The sequence below is a fragment of the Epinephelus moara genome, chromosome 21 (genome assembly GCF_006386435.1).
Source record: "Epinephelus moara isolate mb chromosome 21, YSFRI_EMoa_1.0, whole genome shotgun sequence".
NCBI lineage: Eukaryota > Metazoa > Chordata > Actinopteri > Perciformes > Serranidae > Epinephelus > Epinephelus moara.
In genome coordinates this window covers 19,582,734-19,600,047 of record NC_065526.1, presented here as the reverse complement: position 1 = coordinate 19,600,047, position 17,314 = coordinate 19,582,734, and the positions used below count along the sequence as shown (strand labels likewise).

The 17,314-nt window shown below is 41.1% G+C and overlaps 1 protein-coding gene across 1 annotated transcript in view; it reads right to left on the bottom strand.

Moving 5' to 3' along the window:
* Positions 1-6,411: 6,411 nt before the first annotated feature.
* The window catches only part of LOC126408746 (unconventional myosin-VIIa-like), a 35,101-nt gene continuing 24,198 nt past the window's right edge, over positions 6,412-17,314 (bottom strand). The window contains exons 39-50 of the mRNA XM_050074391.1: positions 17,150-17,292; positions 16,011-16,164; positions 15,748-15,903; positions 14,678-14,783; positions 13,488-13,601; positions 12,475-12,562; positions 11,985-12,091; positions 11,699-11,884; positions 10,172-10,288; positions 9,997-10,080; positions 6,936-7,055; positions 6,412-6,651 (exon numbers count right to left, since the gene is read on the bottom strand). Of these exons, the coding sequence (XP_049930348.1) occupies positions 6,559-6,651; positions 6,936-7,055; positions 9,997-10,080; positions 10,172-10,288; positions 11,699-11,884; positions 11,985-12,091; positions 12,475-12,562; positions 13,488-13,601; positions 14,678-14,783; positions 15,748-15,903; positions 16,011-16,164; positions 17,150-17,292 (1,468 nt within the window). The 3' untranslated portion in view covers positions 6,412-6,558. The remainder of the gene's footprint in view (positions 6,652-6,935; positions 7,056-9,996; positions 10,081-10,171; positions 10,289-11,698; positions 11,885-11,984; positions 12,092-12,474; positions 12,563-13,487; positions 13,602-14,677; positions 14,784-15,747; positions 15,904-16,010; positions 16,165-17,149; positions 17,293-17,314) is intronic.

Below are 17,314 nucleotides of genomic sequence, written 5' to 3'. Positions count from 1 at the left end.
GAACACACACACATGCGCGCGCACACACACTATATATGAATATGTATAGGTACTATGTATATTTAAAAGCCAAAATGTTTTTTTTATTTTGACGAATTTAGGGACTGTTCGTTATTTATTAGGGGGTGGTGCAAAAAGGAGGAGGCTTGTCAAATAATTTTTTAAGCACTAAGGAGATACTTGTGTTTTTGTTTTGGCTTTACAGAGGGGTGTACACATTTAAATGGCCACAGTTTGTATTTATCTTCCCCCAGCTTTTTAAAGAAATCATGAAGGCATGTTGTCATGAAAATAATCACGCCATTTTTTTAATAGCCAGAAACTGTAAAAACAGAAATTATAATTGGATTTTCACATTTCCGACAGTCCCTGGATACATCATGTGCAATGAATGCTTCAGTCAGGAACAAACATAACCGAATCGTAGCTTAAAATAGTGATATTTTTATATCTTCCATGTCCTTTATTTTGTATCGTTGTAATCCTCAACTCAATAAATATAATCTAAAAAAAAGAAAGAAAGAGTATCCAGTACAGATAATGTACTTTTTACGAAGTACGAGTATCAACCGCATAAAATGTGTCAATAGTTCTGTCAGTAATTTTCCAATAAATATAGCACATAATCAATTTAAGGCTTAAAATAACTACTTCTGGTTCACTTTCACCCATTTCCGGTTTAAGCCACACCCACTTCTGGTTTAAACCCCGCACATTCCGAGTACATTTACAGATACAGATCATTTAGTTGGTTGAACAGATGCAGATAGTGGTGTACTTGCTCATCCCTAATCAAAATACCATTATTCTTCTTGTCATTTAAAATTTGATAGTATGCACGACAAGAGTGAAAAACTGAGGCTCTTTGTCGTTTAATTTTCAAACATTAAAGGGTAAGTTTTAGAAATTGAATAACTAGCCTGATTCACGGTAGATGGAGGGTCATGCATTTTCCGCCTGTCACTCAGGAAGGCTCAAGGAAAAATATCTGTAGCTTCAGAGAGGGTAAAAAAAAAAAAAAAAAGTCACACCCCAGCTACCCTCCTCCTCTGACAAGTAGAGAACCGTCCCTTAAGTCTGCCAGTTTTGACACAAAAGCCTGGAAAAGAATACAAGATATACTTTGTTAATTAATTAGTAATTATTTTGCCCCCTTTTTGTCCTACATTTCATTTTATTTTAATTTAATTATTTAATTTAATTCAATTTATTCTATTCTATTCTATTCTATTCTACTCTTATTTTATTTTATTTTATTTTATGTTGTCTGTATATTGGACTCTGATCCTGGCTTACTTTGATTTTATGGTGTCTTGTAAACCCATGCTGGCTGGGCATAACTGCAGGACACAATAATAAAAAAAAAAATATATATATAATATATATAGATGTATATATATATATGTATACATGCACACAGTGTATGCTGTGTGAATGAGTGAGTAGATGTGTATGGGCAGGGGCAGGGCTGTTTTTCAGTCTTGAAATACAAGTTGCAGGAAGGGGGAGGGGGGTGCAGGTGGGAGGATAGTGATGTGGTCTGGGCTATAAGGTCTTTTGTTCCAAATTTGGTGCAGTGCATCAAAATGCCTTTGCCTCTTGTAGGGCAGCATACACACACACACACACACACACACACACACACATGCAGACACACTCACACTCCAACTCTTCAACATTCAACTGTTTGGCCTACATTCTATTCTTACATTGCTTTCTAATTCATGTTGAATTTCATACGTTTCCTTTGCATGGAAATACATTTACTGTAGCCCAGACTGTGAGATGAGAGTCAGCACACGTGTGCCTCTCCTGATACAGTGAAGAAAATGTTTCACCTAATATTTGGCAAGCTGAACTCTGAGGTAATTTCCCCGGTTCGGATGAAGTGTTTAAAATGACAGTAAGCACACTGTGAAAACGTCTCGCGTCTGTCAATCCCCTGCTCCACTTGCAGTCAGATTGCATCAGGAAATAGACTGAGGCACAAACGATAATACTGCACCTCATATGCACCTGCCTGTGGTAACCTGATTTTTTTGGTCACATGGTTTCCATGGTAACAGAGCAATAGTCTTGACAGGCAATGAGGAGGGTTGTATAAGCAGTCTACTAACTACATTACTCTACTACGCTCTACACACAAACACACACAGTAACACACACACACACAGAGTTTGTGATGTCATTTCAGGTATGAAATTGGAGCTGTGTTATGAGGAAAAGGGTGACGGGTGGCTGATATTCAAGCAGCCATCGGGACATTCCAGGAGCGTCAAATGTCTGATGGAAAACTGGGAGTGTTGGCTGACATTTTGAAAAGCGTCTCCAGCTCGTGTGTAAGACGCACAACTGTGGCCTACAACAATAACAGCACTTCAAGTGATAATGAAGGTTTGAAACTACAAAACAAAGTAAAGAGGAAAATAAGTTGTTGTACATATACACAAGGTGTAATAATTAGTAAATGTCTAAGCACAGCTTTTTGAAATAATAATCATTAAATCAGAATTCAGCTTAAAACATTCCAACTCCAGCTTCAGAAATTAAATACAGAAATAAAAACTCAGAGCCCTAGCATTCTCTTAATCTTCTGTGAAGAGAATAAATTACAGACGTCAACTCCAGACCAAACCTGCTCCTACCCAAGTGTGCTCAATGCTGACTCTCATTTGATTATTGGTAACTTATTAGCATAGGTAACACCCTCTAAACACTATATAAGGGCAGGTGTGGTGCCGTGTGCAGAGACTCTGACACATGCCCAAGCATTGGAGAGATGCCACCAAACAAAGGCTGTAAAAAGAAGAACTTAAGCAGTGATGAAATCAGCGTACTGTTAAATAAACTGAAACAAAGTAAATGTGATTTTCCAGTGTTCTGTACTGGTGTCAGGAAAACCAAAAACCAGCAGCAGTGGTGGAGGAAGTATTCAGATCCTTTACTGAAGTAAAAGCACCAGTACCACACTGTGGTCTGTTAGGAGTAAAAGTCCTGCATGGAAATGTTGCTAAAGTGAAAGTATTTAAGTACCATCAGGAAAATGAAAAAACTGAAATCAACTTAATAAATCCAAATAATTAAAAGAAGTCCTCAAATTTGAAAAGCTGGAACCATGATTTTTTTTTCTCCATAAAAATGGCTTAAAAGATTTCAAAATAGTTGGCCAGTTAATTTTTTGAAATTTACTGACTAATTGTTTTAGCTGCACTTGTATATTTTCATATTTTTGTTGTTCAAAAATCTTAATTTGTAAAGTTGCTTGTTACTAAATAGTTCATATAATAGTTGTTATTATAACAACTATTATTATAACAATATATCTGCAGTGAAGTGTAGAAGAAGGAAGTGGCATGAGATTAAAATACTCAAGTACAGTAAAAGTACCTCAGATCTGTACTTAAGTGCAGTACTTGAGAGTAAATGTACTTAGTTACATTCCAGCACTGCTCACACAGTAACTGAATTTACAGTAATTGGGATCAATGGACCAACTGTAGCATTTCTCTAACCCACAGATTTAATAATCCAATAATTATAATTACTCCAAAATATAATAATCTAAATTTGATTATATGATATCCATGTGTTTTGTTTTTTTTTTTGTTTTTTTTTACATCCCTCAAATTTAAAACTGTGTTGACAGCCTTGAGTCACCCCCGGCAACTTCTTTGAGTGTACCAACAAAAGCCGAAAATGGCATGCACCAAAAAATATTCGACAGTTTCTACGATCAGGCTTCCACCTCACCATCTACGTCGCCGACTTCCCGTCTCCAAAATGTTCGTGAGCATGGGTCAAAGTTCTTCCCATCAAGTCTGCTTTTGCGTGGGAAGTGGCGTATGGCTCTTTCAGGCCTCGTTTTGTGCATACGTAGTGTTTATAAATGAGACCCCAGGATTTAAATAGACATGCAGGCATGGTGTTTAAAATAAAGGCCTCAGTGTCATGTTCATTTAAACACAGAATATCAAGGTAGCATGATAAAGGATGAAGATATGAATTGTTTTCCAACCTCAGCTAATACAGCTCATACTGAATCAATTGATTCTTTTTATTACTGCCACCATTTTACGATGTCCTCTTCAAAAGGGCAAAAGGGCCGTTGAAGATTACTGTAACAGGGTCATTACACACAACAAAATTCCATGACTTTTCCAAAATGCTCAATGATTTTTTACTAATTCCATGACTTCCCCAGGTTTTCCATGACTGTGGGAACCCTGAAACATGGTAGATTCTGAGACGAGACCTTTAAAAAGTGGTCTACAACATTATCAGGACAAACAACTAAACATGACTTTTGTTGCTATAAATATTCACAGACTGATATGTAACTATTTATTAGTACTATTTAATCCTTCTCCACAGCAAACAGCCTTAACAGCAAGCAAAGCACAGCTGCAGCTAATCACATTAATTACATCCCCATTCCATTTAGCTGTCCCAGTCAGCCTTGCAAGCATGCCCAGAACCCGTAAGTGGCACAGCTGAATGGAATGCAGCCATAATTAATGCTATCAGTTACACCTGGGTGTTTACACGTACACAGTGATTTTGATAAACGGAGACATCTTCCTTCGTTTGTGCCCTTCGTTTACACGCAAACGAGTCTTTCTAAAAACTCCGGACAGAGTGGAGATTTTGGAAAACTCCGGTTGCGCGTTTGCATGTAAACGGAGATAAACGGAGTTATAGGCAGCTGACGTCACAGTATGCGCCGGAACTTGCGCCTGTGTCAAAAGTGCGACCTATGTTGCTATGGTGACAATGGATACATGGAAGGCTTGAGCTTCTCGTTACACTGCCACCTACAGGTTTGGCATGCTCTTGTGTATATACACGGGTAAGTGTAAACGAAGATCTTTTTGAAAACGGAGACGGTGAAATGTCCGTTTATGAAAATAGCCGGCCACGTGTAAACGGCCTCTTACATGTCTGCTGTGAAACTGACTGATGCTCCACCTGACTCGTTTCTTTGTTTGCCGTTGGCTGCTTCGTTTACCTGAACATAATATCTGAAGAGAACAGACGTTAACACACATTCATTCATTTTCCGTAACCGCTTATCCTGTTGGAGGTCATGGGGGTGCTGGAGCCTATCCCAGTTGACATAGGGCAAGAGGCAGGGTACACCCTGGACAGGTCACCAGACTATCACAGGGCTGACACATAGAGGCAGACAACCATTCACACTCACATTCACACCTACGGACAATTTAGAGTCATCAATTAACCTGTATGTCTTTGGACTGTGGGAGGAAGCTGGAGTACCTGGAGAAAACCCACGCTGACACAGGGAGAACATGCAAACCACTGCACCACCGTGCCACCAGATACAGACACATGTACAGATAATGGTGTACTCGCTCATACCTAGTTATGACGATGTATAATGGCCAGAGAAGTGTTTTTGCAGAACATGATGATGTCACAGTGAAGATGATCTCTGATCTTTTGGATATAAAATGTCATCACTTTAACGTTAACACTTTAACATTCATGAGAACGGGACAGACAGATGTACGTACGGAAGGACAGACAACCATCCATTCCATTTTCATCCGCTTATCCAGGGCCGGGTTGCGGGGGCAGCAGGCTAAGCAAAGCACCCCAGACCTCCTTCTCCTCACTGACGCTTTCCAGCTCCTCCTGGCGGGACCTTAAGGCGTTCCCAAGCCAGATGAGATATGTAATCCCTCCAGTGTGTTCTGGGTCTACCTCGGGGCCTCCTACCTGTGGGACGTGCCGGAAACACCTCCGGAGGGAGGCACCAAGGAGGCATCCTGATCAGATGCCTGAACCACCTCAACTGACCCCTTTCGACGCGAAGGAGCAGTGTCTCTACTCCGAGCTCCCTCTGGATGTCCAAGCTCTTCAGTATCCGCGATCTCATTCTTTCGGTCACTACCCAGAGCTCATGACCATAGGTGAGGGTCGGAACATAGATGGACCAGTAAATTGAAAGCTCCCTCTTCACCAGGACAGACAACCCAAAAACATAATGCCTCCAGCCCCGGCTATCACCGGTGCAGAGCCATAAAGACACTACTAATAATAAAATTTCAAATAAGCATTTTGTTGTAGGGTTGTAGTTTTGGAACTGGATGGAAATTTTCTGACAAATGATGATTGGATTTGAAGTCTGTAAACGCCTTTTTAACACAAATTTGTTTTTAGGCTGCACAGTGCACAGAAAACTGTAAGTCCATGAAAGAGCAAAGGTTGTAAAGTATAATGGTCTGTTAACATCCATTTTATGCTTCTTTATGAAATATGAAATCGAGGCCTCCTCGTGCTGCCAGAAGAAAAAAAAATTCTAATATTCTAAATTCAATTCATGTTCCAGACACTCAATAGTTTTCAAAATGGCATGTAATGGACAAAACAGAAAAAAAGACAATATGGTACTCAAATTTTAATATCACAAGCTGGTTTAGTCGAGGCATTCTGTATCAGGGACAATTTAGTCATTTAAAGTACACAAATACATTAATGCAAAAATATTAATCAAGAGTGCGCATAAATCACAGCAGCTGTTCTTTTGCCTTTGAAGCCTCAGGAAAAGATGGATTTCCTCGGTCTAAAGGCGTCCCTCTGCCTCTCGTACATGGTGACGTATGATCTAAGAAGGTCCTCCATTGTGTCACCCTGAAAAAGGAGAAAAAGGGAATCTTTGTCAGAAAATGATTCATTTCAAAATCACCTCTCTGACTGGTTTATTGAATAAGGTGTACTGGCTTATCCTGCAAAAAATATTTACTGCCTGAATTATTCTTCTCCTGCCCAGTAACTGGGGATGAAAATGATCTTTTAGCTATATCTGTGTACAGTGCATCAGTTTTCAAGTATAGACTTTATATACATGGTCCCTGTCAAATAAACTTGTAAATACATTAAATGAATGATACTGAATTTAGAAGACAGCCACTCACCTGTGAGGTTTCACAGACAAAACTGTAGCCCCTCACCAAAGTGCTGATGGTCATCTCGAAGTAGCCGCCTTCGCTGTGGTAGTCTGTGATGCGGCTGAAGGGGTGCATGATCAGCCGCTCCTGAAAGGTTTACAGCATGATTAAAACACATTAAAGGGACAGATCACCCAAAAATAAACATAAACATATTTACCTGTAGTGCTGTTTATCAGTCTAGATTGTTTTGGTGTGAGTTGCCAAGTGTTGGAGATACTGAGAGTAGAGATCATTGAATCACCGTGATGTCGCGCGAACAACAATCACTTCCATGTAGACAACTGGCAATTGATTACTTGTTGATTTATGTTGTCATTTCCAGCCATAATTGTATAATTTAAACATATGTAGTTAAACACTGTGGTCCGACCCATCTGATGTTTCTGCTGTGCTTATTTTATGTACTGTGTTGCTTTGCTATCATCTTTGATAAACCAAATCTACCAGCACAGAGGCTCAATGCACTGCTGTGGACAGGGCCACAGCAAAAGGTACATTAGCCACCTACAAACATCTATATCACTGTAACTGTACGCTATATTTGAATATTTCCAACGCTTTACCTTACACACAAGCCATACGACACCGGGGTAGACCAGCAACTTGGTGTTCTGCTAAGTTAAATCACTATTTTTGCCAACGTAGTCTCGTGCCTTTGATATAACGACTTTAATTCCCTGTCAAAAAAAAGTCTGTCTGACGGCAGGGTAAAGGGATGAAAATAAATCTAACTAGAAAAGCACTCAGAGAGTGCAGACCTCCGCCAAGTAGGTGATATTCCCGCCCCCTCTGCATCAGATTTTGCAGCCTGCATTGCAATTAGGTTATTTGCATCACTATCATTATTAGGTTATATGTCTTCACCATGGAGACACTGTGGTGTATTTATTTCGTTTTTATTTTGTACCAACACAGAATATAATGTTTTTTTGTATTATTCACTTTCTTTTTTTCAACACAGAACATTAATTTCAACTTTAGAATTACAACAATATTTAGCAAGTAGAACGAGACGTGCTTTCCGGCCGCCAGATGGTGCTATTTTCACCGTCTTTAGAAAATGGAATTGCTGCTGAGGCTGTCAGAAGATAGACTTTATTTATTATTTTATCCACTTTGCTTAAACCGATGACCACCAAAATTTTATCACCTGTTCCTTGTCCCATTATCCACCTTTCCTGAAAATTTCATCAAAATCCATTCATAACTTTTTGAGTTATTTTGCAGACAAACAAACAGACCAACGCCGGCGAAAACACAACCTCCTTGGTGGAGGTAAAAATAACTAAATATAGCATACACTTAAACTGACATTGATTTTTTGGGTGGGCCTTTTTAGGTGGCTAAAAACTAACTATTTAAGGCAGTGTCTGCTCAGCGCTGTTTGATTTTTTTGTACATGATGTGAGGATTTTCTACCTGGATGTTATTGTAAACATAGTGATTCAGTCTATATCATGGAAATAGATGGCACTCGGCTAGTGGTGCTCAAAGCGCCAAAAAAAAAAATAAAGAAATGAATTTGAAAAACTCAACATCAATGTCTCTTTCCAGAAATCATAACCTGGTTACTCAGGATAATCCACAGACCTTGTTGTGAGCATTTTCATGTAGGAACTATTTTCTTTCTACTGAACTACACCCACCAGAGGGAAGCATGTATCTCCTGCTCACCTGGCATCACTGAGCTAGCTAATGTTACAGCTCAGCTGAGGAGGACGCCATTTATTTTAACATCTCACAAGCTCCAGCCTCTCATCCATGAGTAGATGCACTCTTCCTTCTGCACAGTGATACAGTTGGTGGGTGTAGTTTAGTAGAAAGAAAATAGTTCCTACATGAAACTGTTTACAACAAGGTCTGTGGACAGTGTTGGGCAGTAACGTGTTTCAGTAATAATATTACTTTTTCCAGTAACGAGTAGTGTAACTAATTACTAATGAAATTTCAGTGATAACATTACAGTACATTTTAATAATCGTCAAGCTGCGCAGGCACATCACAAAGCAGCGCGCTAGTTGGAAACGATTAAATTGGGGCTGGAAATATATTCCCATTACTTTTGTCAGAAGGTAAGATGACAAGAACACTGTTGCTGCAGGTATTCAGACTAAAACTCTGAGATTCACTGTGAAAAACACATCCTCAAACCTGCGGTCTAAAACACCTCTGCTACTACGACCGACAACACAACAATGTGATCTCCAGGAAATACACCCCACCAAAGGTGAGCCATCCTCAGTCGCAGAGGACAGCTGTAGCACTACAATGGCTAAACAACCAAAATTTGTGTCTGGATATGTGGTGGACGAAATGTTGCTCCATGAGTGGCTCTCCGTCTTTTGGGCAGAGCCTTGGGAAAATACCGGTCACAGGAAACAGAAATCACTCAGGTAAAAAGAAGCTATCTAGCCTTAGCTACATTTAACGGTGATTACCCTGAAATTCACTCAGAAGCACACATCTCAATTTTGCGGAGATATGCAATTACCAATTTTATGGGGTATAACAGAAAAGTAAAATAGTGAGAAGTGTAATGAATCACTGTTGGCAGGGAGTAATAAGAAAAGAGTAACAAGCCCAATACTGTCTGTGGATTATCTTGCGTTACCCAGTCATGATTTCTGGAAAGAGACATTGCTGTTGAGTTTTTCAAATGTATTTTTTTGGCTCTTGAGCACCACAAGCTGAGTGACATCTAGTTCCATTATATTGGAAAGAAGGCAGACATCTGTACAGCTGATATCTCCAACACTCTGCAACTCACACCAAAACAATCTGGATTGACTAATAGCACCACAAGTAAGAGGAAAATTTGTATTTTTGATTTTTGGGGTTGCCTATCCCCAAAAAATACACAAAATATTAAGATGTATTGGTTTGTTAGCATGAAAACATCCCAAACTGAGATGTTTTGTGACTAGATTTAACTAACAGTGAAATAAAATACGACTACAAGGTGAAAACATAAATTGAAACACATAACAAAGAAGATATATATTAATAGACATAATTTATTACTTACCTTTGTTGTGGGGTCTATGAAGGAGACACCTTGCTTGCTGATGGCGATCAAAAGCATATTTGGGTAGCTGGATTCACACGTTTGCTGCAAAGTCAAATGAAATCATAATGTGATAAAACAGCTTCCTCATACTGCTGCCTGCCAACTCCACCATCACTTCATTCCGATGACTCACTTTAACTTCAAAGAAGGCACAGCCGAAGGTTGGCCAACTCGAAATGGCTTTCAGGAAGGCGATTTTGGCCTCCTGCACCGTCATGCCACTCTGCTTGTTGTAGGCGGCGATGATGTGCTGCGAGTAGAACAAAAAGCAGAGAGAGAGCTGCTCAGTGGACGCCCCTCTTTACAGCAGACACAGTCATGTAAAAGCGAGTTCTCTCCTGGTACCTCTCCCAAAGATCATTTTTAAAACATCCTCCACTTCACCCTCCCTACCATAGATCCATTTTTGTCTTACATAGGGGGGGCAGGAGATCTTCAGGGTGAGATAGCAAGTCAACAGCATAAGCCCCACAGAAGTAGTATACATCATCTGAAAGCTGGGAGCCTGAAGATTAATTTGAGATGCAGCTCAGCTCTGTGTGTCAAGTTTTTCTAGTCATAAATCTGTAATGAACATTGTGTTGTGGTTAGGCACCCATTCAAACAAGTGTAAATGAGCATGTGACGGCCATTCACATGCTCCATTATGTCACCTAAGTTGTTGCAGCTAAGTTTAAATATTTTTGACCACTTGAGAATTGATAAAATGGTCAAAAACCCCTCTAAAATGTCAAAATAAGACACCAAGACCCTGATGAACACCATAGTTTATGTTTAGTTAGTTTAGTTCATTTACTTTATTAATCCCCCTGAGGGGAAATTGAATGTTTTCACTCTTGCTTGTCAATTACACACAGGTCCGAAAGACACACACATGCACAAACAGGACCTATACATGCACAAAGTGGAGAGATGTCAGAGTGAGGGGGCTGCCCTTGGTGAGGCGCCCCGAGTGCTCAAGGGCACCTCGGCAGTGCCCAGGAGGTGAACTGGCACCTCTCCAGCCACCAGTTCACGCTCCATATTTTTGGTCCGGACGGGGACTCGAACAGGCGACCCTCCGGTTCCCAACCCAAGTCCCTATGGACTGAGCTACTGCCGCCAAAATCCATGCTGTGATTTGGTATCAAAAACGTTTGACATTTGGAGATTTCTGTAAGAACTGGATTTTTCAGCGATTGGATGGCGAGCACATTCGTTCTGGAAACTGCTTAGAAACACCCTTACTGTCAATATACCTGTAAAAGCTATCCATCGTCTGAATGCTAAAGGTTTGCTGTTTGTGGCTGTCAAGTTTCATGAGGCTGTGATTATCCCAGAGGTCACAACAGGTCATTTTATACAGTCATGTAAAGTTTCCCAAAATGGTCTACTGTGGGGACTAACATCATCACGTATGAATAAAACTGAGCTCATTGAATCCACAGGAGTCTCAGCTTTCCACTCAGACACAGTTTATGCAACCCCAGTATGCAGAAATATTCAAATACAATCCTTAGGTCTTCTAGTTCCGTATGATACCATTATCTTCACTCTAGCTTTAGCCCATTACAGTCTCTGAGAGATGTTGGCCGAGGACGCCAGCGCCCTCATGGAGCCTATGAGGTTTTAAATGAGGAATTAACATGTACATTTGTGCTCTGTACATTTCTTCCTTTACCTTCTTCCATTCTTCAGGGGACATGATTTTTATCTGGTCAGCAGGAACCAGCTTGCTCAGCATTCTGGGGATCATGACAAACTGCAACCTGTCTGAATCTACTTCGGCTCTGAAGAGCAGCCCGCCCAGGTTGGTCATGTCCTCTTTGGTGCAGCTGTGGTATCCACGCAGGTACCTGGGCAGCTCCTATATGGAAGCAAAAAGACAGATTGTGTGTCATGACAACCTTGTGTGTTGAAAAAAGTAATCAAGCCAGCAGAATGAGGAGTGTGTCTTGGTTTCATACCTGTGGGAAATGGAAGTTGAGGTCTGCAATCAGGTCTTTCCCTGGGGTCACATTGAACCAGAGCTTCCTCTTAAATATCACCAGGTAGGGCGCGTTGGCTTGGTTACCTGGGAGACAAAACACAGTAGTGGAAAACTGCACTTGTATAGCGCCTCTCTAGTCTTCCAAGCACTCAAAGCGCTTTTTACACTACAAGTCACATTCACCCATTCACACCCATTCACACACTGGTGGCCAAGGCTACCGTACAAGGTGCCACCTGCTACACGGGTTTAACACACTCACACACTGATGGAACAGCCATCAGGAGCAATTTGGGGTTCAGTATCTTGCTCAAGGATGCTTCAACATGCGGCCTGGAGGAGCCAGGGATTGAACCCCTGATCTTCTGATTAGTGGACGACCCGCTCTACCTCCCGAGCCACAGCCACCAACATCAATTATATAAAAGGGGAATATAAAACCTGAAGGCATCAGTGTGAAGCTTTACCTTCTTTCACTTTCTTTCCTTTCTTAGGAGTCTCTGAAGTTTGCCTTAAACTGTCAAAGAAATATTTGTGCTCCGACAAGCTTATGACCTGGGAATAAAAAAACAGAATAACATCAGTAAGTTACAGGAACAATTCACTCCCCAAATGAACATTGGTATATCGATTGTTCACCCCTTGTTATGTTGAATTTGGGAAGAAAACTATGCTTTTCTTGCCTGCCTCCGTGGTAAACGGAGAATCTAAAAAGTCATATGGGACCACGTTAACAACAGCAAAACTATATCAAGACATCTACTGACAAAACTCTCATGCAACTTGTGCAGTATATTCCAAGTCGTATATATCCAGCCATACGAACTCTGGTGCGGTTCGTTTGTGGTGAGAACGTGTTCCGACCTCGATCTGAACCAACTGCAGTCACATGACACATTGTTTGGGTTAAACATGAGCATGTTACAGTCCTGGAGGATTATTAATGTGCACTTCCTCCTGTACTGCCTTAATATGCACATTCAGCACATCCAATGCATCAGAACATTGTTTTCTAGTTGGAGCCGCGCCTTGTTTTCAAACTGTATGGTTTGACTAAAATGAACAATGACAGCAATATAGTCCACGATGAGCAGCGCTAATTTTTGGATTCTTCGTTCACCAGAGGCATGCGAGAAAAACAGTGTTCTTCATGACTTCAGCATGTCACAGGGTGAGTAAATGATATAGAAATGGTCATTTGGGGGGTGAATTGCTCCTTTAAACAGGGTAGAAGCACAGCCTTGGTTATTCCAGTCATTATTAATGAAGATTTTAAATTCACCAGTGTAGAAGAGATTCAAATTTATGACCTCATTGTTACAAGGTTTTTTACATCAATGCAAAACACACCACAGAATGTCCTCCTTAATCTATATAGAATATATTTAACTACATCTTAATCTTTTCTGTTGCATTACAGTGTAATGAATGAAAAAAATATCAATCAACAAACTTCTGCAGGAATGTTACCTAACCCCACCTTGTTGGATGTTTTCAGGTACAGGCCATATCCGTCAGCTGAGCTCAGTTTGAGCTGAAAGGCGATACTGCAGCACAGGTCTTTGATTGTGGTCGTGGATGTCACCTCAAATATCTGCAGCGAGAACAGTAAGTACAGAAACTTTAGCTGATATATCCAAATGGACAGTGTAATGATATTTAAAGTAATTTAGAAGTCAATTTAGAAACTTGTGTTTAAAGAATACATGCAGGGGAAAAGTTCTTTGCTACTGTGTTTCCTTAAAGATAAAGGATGGATGACATTAACAGCAGAATGAACAGCTTTACAGTCTTGTTATAGTGGTGACGTTAGGTCATGTTATTGTAGCGTAGTTCCTTTATCGCCTAACGTTAGCTTTTTACTTCTGGCGACTGCAATGCTGCTTCAGTAATCATGAAAGTGGTGTTCATCTGTGAAGATTATCTTGCTGAACATAATGTCTAAGTATCATAAACCTTTGTTTGACACAGCTTTTTTTTTTTGAAAATAATCCAAAACCCAATGGAAACATCACATAAGCGTTTTGACAATGGAGCCAGGGCAAAGCTAACTTCCATGTCAACCTACAGAAAAACATCAGTCCTGGAGCACCCTATAGATGTTTGTCCCCATTAGGGCCACCCCCAGACTTTTGGGGGCATTAATTGAAATTATGTGAGAAAAATATTTTGTCCTCTCAGTTTTGACAATATTCTGATATCTGCGCAAGCTTTCTCTTAAAATATCAAAAGACACCTGTAACCTGTCTTTTTTCCACCTTCGTTCAGCTCTGTCTGACAGCACTCTTGTCTCCCAGCACGAGTGGTATCATTCAGCCATGGTTCAGACTTTGATTTGGAGCGCATGATCTTAAAAGGAGCGTCAGTGTCCAGGATGTTTTGGCACGTGGAGTAAAATTTTGATGTTAATTGCTCAGTATCAAAACAAAGGTGGGAATCTAAGTTACAGCACAGCATTGGACGGGTTAAACCTGTGACAGCGACGAGGTACCGTACATGGTTTAACAACCATGGGGAGTGCTGGCTGTGGTCCAAACTTTCTTCCATTAGTAAATAGGAGGAAGTAATGCGAGTTGATATCAATGCTATTATCAAAGTGTTAAAACACTGCTGAGAGTCTGCACTCTAGTGGACACCTCATTTAAGTGTATTAAGAAAGGAGTGTCTTACATCATGTGTGTCATTTGGGAAGTGGACTTTATGGAAGATCTGGGTGCTGTTCTGTTGGATGGCGTCCACTTCTGCTGGATGGGGAGGAAGATTCCTGGGATCCTTACTGAGGGTACAAAGCACTCAGATCAATTTATTGCATACACACACGTTCATCAATGAACCATGCAACACACCACACCTGAGTCCTGTTGTAAGAGCGTTTTTTTGTTTAAACTGTATAAAACTGTGATTTCCTGATATGTGTGATTTCTACTGTGATTAATACAATAACGAACTGATGCGAATAAATAAATGAGAGATCACAGACATTTCCAACTGCACACTGCCTTTACAGTTAATTTCTTTAACCCCTAAACATCCACTTTCTCCTTTTATTTCTATGGAAGAAAACTATTGCCACAGTGATTTGAATCTTGGCAGTGACTGAAGACCAAATTTCAAATGTAGGTATTCAGCTGCCAGTGTGGTGCAGTGGTTAGCATTGTCCTCTCAGAGCAAGAGGGTTCCTGGTTTGAACCCTTCTGGGGGAGCCCTTCTGTGTAGAGTCTGCATGTTCTCCCCGTGTCAGCGGGGTGCTCCGGCTTCCTCCCACAGTCCAAAGACATGCAGGTTAATTGGTGACTCTAAACTGTCCGTAGGTGTGAATGTGAGCGTGAATGTCTGTCTCTATGTGTCAGCCCTGTGATAGTCTGGTGACCTGTCCAGGGTGTACCCTGCCTCTCGCCCAGTGTAAGCTGGGATAGGCTCCAGCACCCCCACTATCCCAAACAGGATAAGCGGTTACGGAAAATGACTGAATGAGTTGCCAGTATCTGTAAATAGTGAACTACATGTGATTAAACTAGTACTGTAAAACTCAGATTAAACGTCTCTTTTACTAGCCCACTGTGGCTACACATTTTGACAAATAAATGCTTATCTCAATTAGACGCCTGGTCTGGGTGCGTAGCTGTTCATTTTTATAAAAGGTTTTTTGGACTGCGAACTTGAGCTAACATTGGTTAGCTGTTTAGATCGCATATACAAATGTAAATGTTGTCAATATCTCTTTCTAATTCCAGTCTGACCTGTGCATCCCGTGCAGCCTCTGCAGGCAGCCAGCAGCCAGCTGGTCTCTGGGCCGCGACTCCAGGAAGCGTTGAGTGTGTCTCATCAAATCCTTACTGGGGGGAAACAAGCCTGTACACAGCCACATGAGCTGCCACCCACGCTCCACACTCAACCTAAAGTGAGGAAGAACGAAAAATTCACAGAGGATTGTTGGAGGATGTGTTGGCTCTTGATTATGTGTGAATGCTTTAACATACAGATGAACACAGTGAGGGAGCACCTGTTGTTGTTGCTGGTCATCTGTCTCATAATCTGGCAGTAGATCTCATCCTGCAGAGCATGATGCTGGGTGGCTGGACCAAAGATCTGGTCTGTCAGCTCTATGGGGCTGCGAGCGTTTTTGATGGGGTAGTCGCCCATGTACTTCAGGATAGGTAGAAGCCAGAGTTAAGGATTCGCACAGACAGTAATGACACTAAAACAAGGTCTGTATCACATGCAGTTCCTTTATGTGTTACAGACAGATGAGCTCTTTCCTCAACAATAACATTTTTATCTTAAGCCATTTTCTCCCGCCATTATACAGGCGGGATCCTGTCCATTACTTTGAAAGTTTAGGAAGCTTAAAAAGGTCCAGGTGTAAAATTACCTTCCGCTCTGCCTCCGACTTTTGCCGGCCAAGCAGCTAACTTTCGCTGGAACCATCATACCCATTCAAATCCACAAACTTGAATGGCGATAAAGTTATTTGTGTGGATCTACTAGACTTCTTGTTGTTTTGCAGGGTTTTTGATGTTAAAAAAAAAAAGATTCACTGAGTTCCCAGTCTTGGAACCCATCGGCTATCTGCTATCGACGACAACAAGCCTCTGGGTGAGGGCTAATATTTCAGGCTGATTGGGTGTAGCCAGCAGATATCTTGGCCAAGACTTCCCCTGCCGTGCGCCAGTCATTTTAGCTGGAAATGTTTGAATGGTCAATACTGCTCAGGCTACAAACGATTTACAAATAGAAACCAGAATGCTTCTGCCTCTAAAATCTTGTCACGCCGCAAACAGATGTCTGCATTCATATGTTGATATCTGCTTAAATAGATTTACAGACATCTCTTTCTTGTAAGTCTACGGGAAAAAGTTTTTTTCGGCCCCATGGCATTATGTGATAAACCCCGAAGTTGTAATTCCACGGTTTGGTCACTGTGTCAAAGTGGCTTTGAAGCCGAGCAATCATTCTAGGTGAAAGTATGTAGTGCGCTTGCTCTGTGGGCGAGATGATGCGGAAGATTCAGGTAATTTTATACCTATTGGGAGTGGAACCTTTTTGGCTTTTTTGGAGCAACTTTCATAGGAATGAACAGGGCCCTGTATCCTGTTCTCTTTATACATCCAAGCAACAGGGAGGCATTAGTTTCAAGGATATCAGTGAAGGCGTTGCAGGCCAGGTTGCTGAGTTCAGAGTTGCCGGCCAGGCTCCTTATCAGCGGCTGTTTGAGAGGTTCTCTGGAAATGGCCCACAGCTTCTCTCTGCTGACCCCTTTTCGAGCGACATCTTTACCTGTAGGCCTGTGACCGGGGGGGGGGGGGG